General features: G+C 33.0%; 1 protein-coding gene and 1 long non-coding RNA gene across 2 annotated transcripts; one reads left to right on the top strand and one right to left on the bottom strand.

Annotated features, from left to right (window-relative positions):
• Positions 1-4,290: 4,290 nt before the first annotated feature.
• Positions 4,291-4,968, bottom strand: LOC133688212 (uncharacterized). The gene is made up of 2 exons (XR_009841118.1): positions 4,590-4,968; positions 4,291-4,462 (listed from the first exon to the last, which is right to left on the bottom strand). It is a non-coding gene; the product is annotated as an uncharacterized LOC133688212 (long non-coding RNA).
• A 3,849-nt stretch (positions 4,969-8,817) lies between these two features.
• On the top strand, positions 8,818-13,766 carry LOC133687818 (uncharacterized). The gene is made up of 8 exons (XM_062107145.1): positions 8,818-9,120; positions 10,043-10,543; positions 11,368-11,539; positions 11,809-12,103; positions 12,545-12,617; positions 12,686-12,776; positions 12,866-12,945; positions 13,193-13,766. The coding sequence occupies exons 1-8, from the start codon at positions 9,046-9,048 to the stop codon at positions 13,409-13,411; spliced, it is 1,506 nt and encodes a 501-aa protein (XP_061963129.1). The 5' UTR covers positions 8,818-9,045; the 3' UTR covers positions 13,412-13,766.
• Positions 13,767-13,821: the final 55 nt, after the last annotated feature.

The following is a 13,821-nucleotide window of genomic DNA, read 5'->3' as shown; positions in this document are numbered from 1 at the left end:
ACACTATACCGCTGAAAAGATGATGACGTGTTGCTCACAAAGCCATGGCAAAAGTAGGACTTTGGCCGCCACACTACCTCTCAATCACCACTTGAATGGCGCGGAGACCATGATACATTAAAGCGTGTGTCAACAGCTTTTAAAAAAATTAAAAAACTTAAAATTACCAAGTTGGCCATAATAAAAACCAAAAATTAACGAAACCAATAAAAAAGACTAAAACACGCTCACAAATAGCCTTTGTTGTTTTTTATTACAAGGTTAATTCCATCATTTTATTGTTTTTTTTTAAAAAAAATATGGAGACACTCCTCTATCAATGTATATTTTTCCTTTTCTCTTATAAGGGTATGGCCGGAACTCTATTGTTTATTTTTAAAAAAAGATTAAAGAGCTCCTCCCTCCTTTTTTGTTTTTAAAAGCAAAATAGTTATTATATTGTAACAAAAAACATGTCCGACCCATTTTTTTTCTCAATTAATTTTGCAATGATGAATATATCCTATAAAAAATAAACATTTCTATACCTAATTACAAGCTTAATTAGTTTTTTTAACAAGATCAAAATCATATTTACTCAACATGAACTCATAATTTTTTGTATTTATAATCACAGTAACAGATTGAATTTATTTAGTTTTTTTAATATATATTATTTTGAAAAGGTTTTCATTTTTTGGAAACTTGTGTGTTATCTATTAAAAGAGTCAGTTTTGAAAAGATTTTCCGACATCGGATGGACGAGTGTCGGAACGATAATGATTTTCTGAAATAATAAATTGGATTCGATCAGACACCAATACACGTGAAGCTAAAAATATCAATTGAAGGGGTAAAATGTTTTCACAGTTAAGAAAATAGAAAATCATGGAGGAAAATTTATATAAAGAATGTATAAAAATTTATATTTTATATCATCATATCAAAATAATATGAAAATACTAAAAAAATATTAATTAAAAAAAAACTTTTTTGCAAGATAAAAACAACCAAGGTCTTGAAGCTAACAAAGAATGTATCAACGACAAAACAGAAAAGAAAAAGGAAAAATTAATATTGTCTTCATCTCCAAGGTTGCATGGACACATAAATTAATCCAACACAAACAACTCTTCAGAAGATACCTCACCGTCCCTATTAAGAGAGCGTTTGTCTACGCAGCTGCGGCTACGTTTTATTTAAAACACAGTCCGCAATCGTTTGGTAATAACAAAAATCACTTTACTGTGCATGGGGTCCACGTGTTTTTTGCGTTTAAAACGCTGGAAAAGAAAAGCTACGAAAACCTGCTTTGCATGCACTGTAGCAGATTAAAAACTTGCGGACAGTGCAATTCACTGCACTGTTCACGTGAACAGTGCAATTTACTTGCATTGCTCGCAAGTTTTTTTTTAAGTGTGTTAATTGTATTAATTTTTAAAAAAAAAAACTAGTTTAGAGAATTAAATTCATTCGAGATGTGAACAATATTTTTTTCTCGAAAAACTAGTACAGAGTAAATTAAATTCACGCGCACAGTAATATCAATTTTATATCTGATAATATTTTATTTAATTTTATTACATGCTCAAAAAGTTATGAAAACTGTAATTCTTATCGGATGAATTTTGAACGTAATGGAATTATAAATAGTTTAATGGAATAATAAAAAATATTTTATATAAAATATTATTTTTTTCATGATGTAATAAGAGTAATTAATTTTACAATATTTAAATTTAAAACCATCAATATTAATATATTTTTTAAAAAATTATTTTATAACCTCAATTTCAAAAGCATTTTTAACCAAACACATTAAACTATCTTTTCTTCAACCTCAATTTCAACCACAGTTTTAACTAAACACCTATTTTTTCAAACCAACCTCAACTAAAAATACTTTTTATAAAACAACTTTTTTTAAACTATAACCACAATAGCTATCGCAATACCAAACACACTCTGAGTTGTAAAACTAGTTAGTTGGCACGTGATACACAGCAAGCCGAATTAACTTTCTTTATTCACCGTAGAAAAATAAAAGTGCCGGTGTCGAAGAAAGAACTTTTTAATTGTGTATTAAAAAAATCATGCATTTATTATAATAAATATATATATAAAAAAAGTCAACACTAACCCAAGTTGGAATTGTAAATTTGAGAGAAAAATGTAAATTAATATATATGATCCGCTCCGTTAGGGACTCTTAATTTTTTATTTATTTTATTTTATTTTATGATAATGAAATGACCATTAATGAGATGAAATCTGAAGTATTATCTTATGTATTTAATTATAATAAATTATAATTAAAATTTAAGAAATTAAATAATATGAAGTGCCGTAAAAAGCATTTGCTAAGATAAAAAAATAAAAAATTATCATGATCTTATTTATTAAACCGAAAGGAATTTAATGGAATGTCCTAAATATTATATATTCCATATATTTTAATGATTTTTATATAAGATATAAAATCATAGGTCGATTAGAAGTTAATTTATAAAGAAAAAAAAATATCTGCAAGCGCTATTAGTTTTATTTTATTTTACATCAAGGAAGAAGGGCAAGAGGATTGCAGCAGCAGCAGAGCTTGAGAATCATGCTAGAAACAAATAAGGCAGAAACAGAACTAAAAACAACAGAAGAACGCGGAATCTGTCACATTTTACCTGTAATTTGAAGATGAAATAAATCACGGATGATAAAGCAACCAAACCAAAATCTTCTCCAGAAAAAGGGATTGTGGACTTCCAACTTCGGACTAAGAAAAATGGCAGGAAAGTTGGATCAAAGACAGAAAAAAGGTACCGCAGACTTCCCACTCTTAGACATATACCCTCCTCCTTGATGTCTCCTTCATCCTCTTCACACACCTTTTATTTTGTATTACCTGTTTCTTAAAAGGGACAGCATGCTCTGCAGTAGCTATAATGCTTTTTCACCAGGGCAGAGATTGTGTGCCGACTAACCCCTTTGAAAGACAGGGATGGCCTAAAAATGCATGCTGCAGCAATCCCAGCTCATGACCGACTAAACAAAGGGATGGACATCAGTAGCAAATAAGTTTCAAAGTAGGAGAAAGAATAAAGCTCCGGAAAGTCATTCACCACTAAGCTCACGCCAACCTGAGCTCCGAGTCTGATTTTTGTTTTCTTTCAGCTCCTAGAATGATCTCTAACTAATTAAACTATCCCCCCTTTCAGTTTTCACCACATAGGTGATGGTCAGCAAAGAACAGCATGCACATAACTACTTCATCAGTGATTGTGATTCTTCGAGTCGAAGAATACGAAATCCTAATTGCAAGCGCAAACCTGGGGGGTTGAGCGAGTCGAAGAATAGACGATCCTAAAACCAATCTCAGCAAGAATGCATCTGCCAACAAAGACTGACTAACATGTACTATAGATAACCATTCACAAAACCAAAAAACAACAATGAGAGATTGAAAAACAGAAAAGATGCAAGGAAGGAAAGAGGTGCATAAATCAAAGGCCAATAACCGAAGAAGAGAAGCAGCGGAGAAAAAGATGAAAGCAAAACAGCTAAACTTAAGGCGAAAACTTGACAATCACAGATAAGAAAGAGCCAAAACTAAACATTATATAAAGCAACAATGAAAAAACATGCAGCAAAAAGAATCTTCCATGTTCAATGAAGACATATATAGGCAGAAGAATGGCAGGGGGCTGGCTAAAGACTTGCAAAAATCCAGCGAAGAAACAAAATGCACATGCAACCCGGCGCAACGGTATGGACCTAAAATAACAGATAAAAAAAAAAAAAAACCAAGCAGCTGGCAGCATACACAGATACTATGAATCATCCGGGATCATGAAATGAAGTTGAAAACAGCATGGGATCAGTCACCAGCTGAGCAAGCGTAAATGTTCATCCATCAGAAAAAGAATCATAACAGACTAACTTACAAAGGGATACCTGAGATCATCTCTGCACGCTTTAATTCATTAAAACCAAGAAAACAACAAACACCACCTCCAATAACAAATTCCCAACTAACAGTTCAAAACTCGATCCAAAAAAATCTTCTTTTTTTATGGTTCCTGAGATCACACCCCCCTAAAAAGAGCCAAAAAATAAAACAACAAAACAGAAATGAAATCTGAAGGACATCTAAGTGGCAAGACAAACAGAGAGGAAAAACTCGGACATGTCAGTCTCCAAACGATGCAACAATCACCATGACAACACAGCAAACAAACCAAGCCCATAAACCAGATATCAATATAAATTAAGAATCAATGCAACTATGCAAGCAAAACCAAATCTAAAACAAGTATAAGATAACAACACAACCAAACTAAGATGATTGCCGTAAAAAAGGAAGAAAAAACATAGAGGTAATGGAATAAGAATTCGATGAAACCACACACCGAGCCTAGCAGTACCTGCCTAGAGGAAGGTTCCCAGCATAGACATAATGCATCTAAACGAACCCCACAGACTTACACCTCACCTAAAGGGCGGGAAAGATAAAAACAATAAGATCACCATTCAGAATTCAGAAAGCAAGCATGAGGAAAAAATTCTTCGGCGCCACCTGTTTAATTTCCTCTATCAAAACCCATTAAAAAAAATTAAACCTTTTTTTTTATTCGGAAGCCTTTACTCCATCTCAGAAGTACAGCTACCAGCATTATCATGCTCGTCATCATTGGTGCCAGTTCAAGACCTTCACCTTCGAGTTTTTCTTCTCTGACACCACTTCCTCCCCCCCTTCTTCTTCTGTCTGCCCAACGATTCCCTTCTTTAAGAAAAAGGAGGTGAATCGAAACCTGCCATCATCACCACCTTCCTCATCAGTTACCCGAGAGCAGGCCACCATTTTCTTTCCCGACATGCCTCCCTCCCTTCCTTTTCATTCTATCTGCTGGCTACTCCCTTCTCTCCCGTGATATGTTTCGGTTTTTTAATAATTATTTTATTTTAGAAATGTATTAAAATAATATTTTTTTTATTTTTTAAAAATTAATTTTGATATTATTATATTAAAATAATTTAAAAATATAAAAAATTTAATTTTTAATAAAAATAATAATTAAAAAATTATTTAATTTTTATACGGGTCATTTTCATTATCACTTTCGTACACATTTATTTATCTTGACACTAACAAGAGGACCAATCGGGGACTAAATATTGCAAGTTGCAACGATGAGGGAAGAACTTGACCATATAATAAGCTAATGTTTATTTTAAATTAAAACGAAATTGCCCATTGCCATGATTGAGAGGTTGAATTGAGTTAGTGGATAATGGAACTTGGTTGTCATCATTTCCATACAAAAGGGTCTCTATTTTAGTTCTTCTTTTTTTTTTTCTTTTTTCTTTTTTCTTTTTTTTTTCCAGCTAAGGGGTGTGAAATAATTTGTGTTCTGTTATGTTAAATATATTTCAATGATTAAACATTTTATTTCACACATTAAGAAATAAAACTTAAAAAGGAGTGGTGAATTCATTGTTGCTCTCGTCATATTTCACCATGGATGGAAATAATAAATTTACCTTCTTGCCCTAAAAAAAAAGCTTGAGGTTAATGGTTAATGGTAAGGTTGTCTTCGCTATTGGAGAATTTTGTTATTTTTAATTTACCCGAGGGCATAATAGATATTTACCTTTTAAATTGCACAGTAAATTATCATAAATATACTTAAGATTAATACATTATTGGGTGTACTAAGAGGTAGACTTGCATTTTTAATTATAAAATATACAATAAAATAACCAATTTATCATTATATACAAAATATTTTGACCGCAAAAGAGTGGTGTTTTGATCTTATCCTTTTTATCTGCACAGTTAAAATACCTCCTTGACCTTGGGGAGTTTTTTTTATGCTTTGGATCCGAGAGCATTTTTGTTACTGCACTATTGATTTTGTTGTTATTATTGAGTAAAGTGAGTGTTATTTTTGTCTTCTAATAAATTAAAGGTATTTAAAAAAAATTCACAAACGTGTGCCCATCGCGTTAGCGTGTCATCTACTTCACAGTCTTTAAAAAACATGTATGGCTGATTCTGACAACCAAAAATACTATTATGAGATGTCTTTAGATTCATCTCGGTGTATTCTCCATGTAATGGTGGCACGTGTAAAAAACAGATTTTCAGTTTGGCTTCAGATGCCATTTTCTTCTTCTTCTTTCTTTCCTCTATCTCCCTGGATTTTTTAGCCCTGCCCTATAATTTTTCAAATCAGCCCCTTAGCTTTTATTTGTTTTGACTTAGTCCTTGTTTTTTTGGTTGATATTTGTTTTATTTCAAATAACTTTTGAAAATCAAAATTTATTACAATTTCATTCTTATTTGATTTTTTTCTTCTTTTTATTTTCAATTTAGTCTCTGATCTTTTTGTTGATATTTATTTTATTTGTAACAACTTATGAAAATCAAAATTTGTTTTAATTTCATCTTTATTTTTTAAAAATTTGTCAGATTTGATCCTCATTCTTTTAATTGCTATTTATGTCATCTAAGATAATTTAATTTTTTTTTGGCAATCTCACCCTAGATCATTTTCTTTCCTATTAAATTTTATCTTCATTCTTTTTATTATTGTTTTTTTTGCTTTGCTAAGTTTTTTAGTTTGGTATTTTCTTACACTCAATTCCTTCCTTTAGCATAGTTGATTTGGATTTGACCTTCTTGGTTAAGCTCATTTTGAAATTTCACGGGTTGTAGTTTGGAAAACTAACCCGACTTAAGGACATTTGTTAGGCATTGCTTTTTTTTTAATCATTCTTTTAAAATAATGTCATTTCAATTTTATTCTTCAATATTTATTTTATCAGAGATTGAGCTTTGTGTTTTTCTTTATATGCTTTCTACATCCTTTGTTTTTTTATTTGTTTGGGTTATCTAGGTCTTTCTATTTTTTTTTTCTTTGTTAAATATATTTTCTCAAAATAATTTTTTTTCATGAATTAAAAAGAATTGATTGATTAAATATAGATAAAAACTAAATTTATTGTGTTTTGTTCTGTTTGCTTTTCCAAGGTATTGCTCTAGCAAACTATGCGACTTCTTTCTATGTTGTCTTGCATTCTTGTGCTATGAAGTTTGAACCATATCAGCAAAATATTTTGGTTGTGGGTGATGTTCATGGTGGAGTGGCGGTGAGTTTCCAACGATATTTTCTTTCTTTTTCTTATAGGTATGATATCAATGACTCATTTTTTTAGTTAATTATTTTCATGTGTTTTTTTACGGTTTGTTTTCTATTATTATTTTCGATTTAAATCAAATTATTAAATAACTAATTTTATTGGATATAGTCAAGTTAATGACACGGTGTTGAGTTTTTCTTACTTGTTTAAAAACACTAACATCATCCAACCATCCCTTTTTTTTGTTAAAAAAAATTAAATCCGCTCGCGGCGTAACATAGGTTCCTAGTCTAGTTTACAAAACAAATAAAGGATTGTACCCCTCCTCACATTACACTATTAATTGGAATAATATCTTTTTTTCTTCTAATCTATGTTTTTTTTAACTTCAATTATATTCTTCAACATTATATTTTTTTTTAGATTGTGCCTTATAATATTTTTCAATTTATTTCTTATGAGATTATCCTACATGACCCTGACTTGAAGTTTGATGGGTTAATTCGATTGACTTGACATTTTTTCTCATTTTTTCTAATTGACTCTTTTTTTTCCTTTTATTTTTATTATTTAACATTGAGTTGATTGAGAATTAAGTTTTCTGATATGTTTCAATTTATTTTTTTATAAGGTTATTCCCATCTCATGACTTGAGTCACGAGTTTGGCAAATTAATCTTGGTTGATTCGGGTTGTTTTTTGTGTTTTTTTTTAATTAGTTTTTTTTTTAATTTCATCTTTTAACACTGGATTGATTGAGAATTGAGTTTCATGATTTATTGCAATTTTACTTTTAATGGGTCATCCCGGTCTTATAATTCGGGTTGCGAGATTAACAGGTTAACCTAGGTTGACTATGATAATTTTTTTTTTATGTTTTTTAATTAATTTTTCCAGTTTTATCTTTCAATATTGAATTTATTAGAAATTAAATTTAAATAATTATGTACTCTCTACACCTTACCAGCCAACATACATTCCCTAGCCTATGCATCCTAAAATTATAGTTATTAAATTTTACCAGGGTTGACTTGATTAAGAAATTGAATTTTTTATTATACGAGTTAACTTGGGTTAATATGAAAAAATTAAAAAATATATTTAAAATTTCAATATTTCATATAAAAAAATTAAAAAATAATATACGTGGATATAAACTATACATGTTGTAAATAATGCAGTTTAAAAAATTATTTTAAAATTTTTTTATAACATATTGAAAAAATACTATTCTATTATTTTAAATTGAAGTATTTAAATAAAAAAATTTATATCCCACATTAAAACAACAATTTTTTTTCTTGTAAATATAGAATATATATACTAAAGAGCTTTAAAACTTACATTGAAAAAATAAAATATTCTTCTAATATTTATACAATGAACTTTGAAATGAGATAATAATCAACTGAAAAATATTAAAATTTTTTTTTTGATTAGGAGAAAAAACACATTTAATAAGAAAAATAGTCTTTACTGGATTTTACCGAATCATCCGGGTTCTAGATTGACCCGACAGGTCAACCAATTTTCTACAAGCCACTTATAAGTTCAAGTTTTTAATAAAATAGATCCAATCAAGATTTCAAGTCATCCGAGTTTTAAATTGACCCACCAGCCGGGCTGACTTTGAAACAACAGCTCACCTAAAAAAAATAAAAAATAAATAGAATTACTTAAATAAAGAAAACCCAAGAAAAGAAAACAAAAGCCAGTTTCTGAGGTGATGATACCACTTGCGCACCAGTAATGCTGTTTTTTTTTCCCCCTTAACTTTCCCTCTCTCTGGTTTCTCGACAGCTTCTGTCGTTCTCTCAACAAGTCAGCTCTTGCAAGTGTTATGCAACAGTTGATGATCACTATACATTAAAGAAGACTTGGCCTTTGCAAATTCTGTGGTTTTTTCAAGAATTCATTGCGTCAACTCACTTTCATGGGAAATGAAGAAGTCTCACCCACCAAAGAAGGAGAAAATTTCAGTAACCCAGATGATCCTCCAATTCCAAAGGCACTACTTTTGTTCCTCTCTTTGCCTTTTGTCTATTTGTCCATGCTATGCTCTTGTTCTTTATGTTTTCCTCCAAAAAACTTCATAGCTTTTTTTTCCCCTTAGTTTTCTTTACTTGTTTTATTAATGGCAACCTTCTCTTTTGGTGGGCTATTATTAAAATCATGAATCATGCATCATCCTCCCTCTCTCCTTGTGGGTTTTAAATTTTTAGACTTCCTATATATATTTTGGGTGTCTTTTTTTTATGCAAGGGCTGCACCTTATATGCCTTATTCACCCATGCTTTTGTTTTGATGATCCTGGCATCATTAAATACCTATGCTGAAAACTGAAAATCCATACTTATGATGCTTCCAAATTTTCCTATGCTGTGTTTGACCCTTTAGAGGGGCAAGGATCGCCAGACTGTAAGACATTAAGAAGGTCAACAAGCAAACAAGTTTTTTTTTTTTTTTTTACCAACTTAAGCCTTTCATTGCAGAGCTCATTTGCGGCAATGACAGTAGCGTTTTTCTCAGTATCTTGAAATGGGTCTCAACATAATTATTTTAATTGGATAGACATGTTTTGTATTACTTTTATGTTGTAATTTGGGACATGATTAACGATCATATTGAATTTCAACCTGCTCTTAAAGCTTATCTCAACCCTCTTAATATCTGGGGTTTCTTAGTCACTGATAGCACGTTAATACTGAATTATCTTTGCAATATATCCTGTTTTTTCTTTTCTTCTCAATTCCGTGTTCTGGATCAGGAATATTTCAAGTTTGTCATGAATTTATGATCTTTGAATAGGGAGAGTTTGTGTTGGTGTATTGATGTCGCTGGCTACCTATTTGACTTAAGTGTTGGTTTTGCAAAGGACTATCAATCTGTTATAGAGTGATACTCCAACTTTCCTTGTTGATCCTTCTTAGGTTGGGAGTTCCACAGAAATAACTGAGGATAATCCAGAGGGACAGCACCAGAGGCACCGAGAGCTCAGCTTAGAGATACAATCAAACAGTCTAGAGGATGCAAGATTTGATATTGTGACAATTCAAACGCCCCCAATACCAAGTTCCACCCCCAAAAGAGTAAATTTTTCACCAATGCCGAGCCCTAGTTTTGCCCAAATGAATGAGCCCCCTGATCCCTCGTCATCAAAAATCAAATCAAACATAAGAAGTTTACTTCCAAAGTTAAGTTTTAAATATCGGAATAGTACTTTGGATATTGAGAAGGCTGCCGCCATGCTTGCACTGGGAGGTTCATCAGAAACAACAAAGCAGAAGCCATTCATTTCCAGGACATTGTCTCTCACAAAGCTTTTTACACTCCGGACAACGAGAACATCATCCTTACCTGTTACCCCTATTGCTCACTCAAATCCGGAGTCTATGCATGGAGGAAGTATGATTAATCCACCTAGTTCTGTTGTAAGTATTAACCTCTTCTGAACTTGAAATATCATATTTTGTTCAGGATTTAAGTTAATCATTTTTACCTCTGGTAGCGCTTTATGAGCAACATGTATGGAAATCTTGAAGGAATCGCTTCATCTATTGTTTTCATATCATGATCAATCTATGGATAGTTGCAAAAATCACAACATCGCAACCAGCCACATGCCATCAGAATGCATGCAGCATGCATTATCCTTCTGGTGATGAAAATCTTTCGTTTATATTTATTGACTAGTCATTACTTATCCCTACTTGTTGCTACAAGGTTGCCAATTCAATCGCTGACTTTAATGGCCTCAAATCTTCTTGTAAGCTGAAAAATTTTATTCATTCAAAATTGTCACAAGGGAGTAGGGATGTGTGTGTATTTTGAAGGGTTATTTGCCTTCTTCTCTGAGTATTTTGAGCTGAACATCTCTGCTTTTATAGCCATCCTGAATAGTTAGAAAGGTGTGATCACAATACAACCATTCAAATTTCTGCTGGAGTGTTACATGTGGCCAATTCCACTTGGCTCTTTATAGTTTGTTTGTGCACTGAATGCATTTTACTGGCAGATAGATAAATTCCTGCATACCTACTTTCATCAATCAAATGTAGTTTGGTGGTGATTCATATTGGTTTTTGTAAGTAAATTAGTCTGTTGAATGATATTGCAATGGTTAACTGGTTTGTTAAGCATCTTTCCCACTTGGTGCATCTCCTAAATCTTTCAGTTAGCCATTTTCCTTTATCCCACACAAGTTGTTGCAAGGCAATTTTTCTTCCTGACTCTTGGAGATTTCCTCACTTTACAGAAAAGGCCCATTCATCGGTCACACTCTGTCCCTGATTTTAGAAAAGATGGAAGCATAAGGAAGTTGGATTCTTTAGGTGGCCTGTTTCGTGTGGTTCCAAGTACTCCAAGAGTGGCTGAGGAGGCTGTCTCAATAATGACAACATCTAATGCATCACCCAGGAATGATACTGGTATAGCCATTCTTGTAATTGCTTTAAACTGTTCCCTCTCGCCTCAAAATCAGAAGGCTGTAAAAAGAAAAAGGAGGGGGGTATTCATGGACACGGAGAGCCCATACAATTTGTGGATTTTGTGGCTGAAAAAAGGCATGAGTGGTTTTAATATTTTAATTGGGATATCATTGATTGTTTGGGTATTTGAGCTTTCAACTACAATGCTTTCTCTTGTCACGTAACTTGTGATGACCAACCTTTGCCTTATCTTTAGCCTTGTGGTTCAGATGGAAATGATGATGGTGGAGAAGATATTCCCGAAGAAGAAGCTGTTTGCAGAATCTGCTTGATTGTACTGGGGGAAGGTTCTGACACCCTAAAGATGGAATGCAGCTGTAAAGGTGAACTTGCATTGGCGCACCAAGAATGTGCTGTAAAATGGTTTAGTGTTAAAGGTAATAGAACATGTGAGGTGTGCAAGCAGGAGGTTTTGAATCTACCAGTTACCCTTCTCCGAGTTCAAAATTCTCAGGCCCTTGGTTCTCAAGGTCAAACTCAGCATTCGGAGGTTCCTCAACACAGGCATCTAAAGCTATTCCCTTTCTGTATTTCATTGGAACTAGATGTTCTTGGTTTTCTCATTTTCTTTATGTAAAGTAATCTCCGCCTATCTGTATAAATAACATATATTAACCATAGCTAGGCAATCAAATGTCAGATATAACAAAGCCTCTCCATGAATCAGAGCGAGGGCTGAAAGCATTCTGTTTATTATCCTGGTTAAGCAAATAAACTTGAAATGCACAAGTGTAGGACCGTCTAATTTCTTGGACCAGAATTAGGCAATGCTAGGTTATCAAGAATAAATTTTAAAACTTGATTGTGTCCTTGTTGTTCATATGTGTCTTTTTGCTGATGGTGGTGTCACAATTCGTTCTTGATTGATTTGAAATATTATTCTAGCTTTCAGCTGATGTTTGAATTCCACTGTCTCATTTCGAAGATGGTTGCAAATTTTCTCAGGGTTTGGCAGGATGTTCCTGTTCTTGTCATTGTCAGCATGCTTGCCTACTTTTGTTTTCTTGAGCAGCTTTTGGTAAGTATAGCAACTCGTTATCCCTGCCCTTCAAGCCTACCACAGCACCTAATTTTGTCATTTTACAGGTTGGGAAAATGGGGTCTGGTGCAATTGCCGTTTCTCTTCCCTTTTCCTGCATATTGGGCCTGCTTGCATCCATGACTTCAACAACAATGGGTAGGCTGACCTTGTATCTGTATTCTGACAAACTTTCTTCTAGCAAATTTTGTGATCTCCTTGTCTCATTATTTGGAATTTGGGTTTAGTGAGGAGAAGGTATGTCTGGGTCTATGCAACTATTCAGTTTGGATTAGTGGTCCTTCCTGCTCACCTCCTCTATTCATTGGTGAGTGTTTCTTTCACTCATTGTTTTGTTATTTCTGTTTTCAGTTCAACTTCAAAGTCAAACTCTTTTACTGGGGAAATGGATATAGTCTTAAGTTTCTAAATAAGCTCTAGTAAGGGACTTGCTGAAGGATCATAGTACTTGCTTGTGGTTAAACAATGATGAGTCAGGCTTTTGAATTGTTCAATCCCTCGTTCTTAAAGATATAATATTATTTGTATTGATGGTTTGTTTGTTGCTTCCTCAGCTTCATATGCAGGCTGTTCTATGTGTTCTCCTTGCCACATTTACTGGTTTTGGAGCTACGATGTTCGGAAAGTATGTTATAGTTGAGATCATGAGATGGAGGAGAAGATGGATTGCTCGGCCAAATGAACAGCGTGGTTCTCAGGATTTGGCTCAACCACATCAACAGCCTACAGTGGTTGATGAAACTGTGACAAATCCGAACCATCTACCCAGCTGAAAATGGAGGTCCAGAAATAACGCATATCATCTAATCTGTTGTACATTTTGATTCATCAGTTACAGTCAATGGCACAAAAATGGAGGGTTCCGGCTGTATTTTAGTAAATACAAGGTCTGTAAGCCTTTTATTTTATTTTATTTTTGGGTATAAGAAATGGTTGTACAAGGCGGCTTACAACACACCTGGCATGGAACACTGCGTCTTTCATATCCACACAACCTGGAGCGATCCCCACTGACCTATGTCAGGGCCAGAAGTAGGAATAGGATTCGTCTCGTAGTTGTTACGATGTTGTAAAGTGTGAAATACTTCTTGTAAGGAATACAATTCTTTCTTGTCTCTAGCGCAGCTATTTCCTGGCGTCTTTGATTTTGTAGGCTCTGGTTCTCTCTATTTTTACTTGTGAA

The sequence above is a fragment of the Populus nigra genome, chromosome 3, assembly GCF_951802175.1.
Source record: "Populus nigra chromosome 3, ddPopNigr1.1, whole genome shotgun sequence".
Lineage (NCBI taxonomy): Eukaryota > Viridiplantae > Streptophyta > Magnoliopsida > Malpighiales > Salicaceae > Populus > Populus nigra.
Note: the sequence above shows the minus strand (reverse complement) of the source record. Positions and strands in the feature narration are given on the sequence as shown.

Excerpts from the sequence above, each read along its gene's own strand:
- LOC133687818 (XM_062107145.1), top strand. The coding sequence starts at position 9,046 with ATGGGAAATGAAGAAGTCTCACCCACCAAAGAAGGAGAAAATTTCAGT. Across the intron at positions 10,544-11,367 it reads TTAATCCACCTAGTTCTGTT|AAAAGGCCCATTCATCGGTC; the intron begins GTAAGTATTAAC and ends CTCACTTTACAG. Across the intron at positions 12,104-12,544 it reads TCGGAGGTTCCTCAACACAG|GGTTTGGCAGGATGTTCCTG; the intron begins GCATCTAAAGCT and ends AAATTTTCTCAG.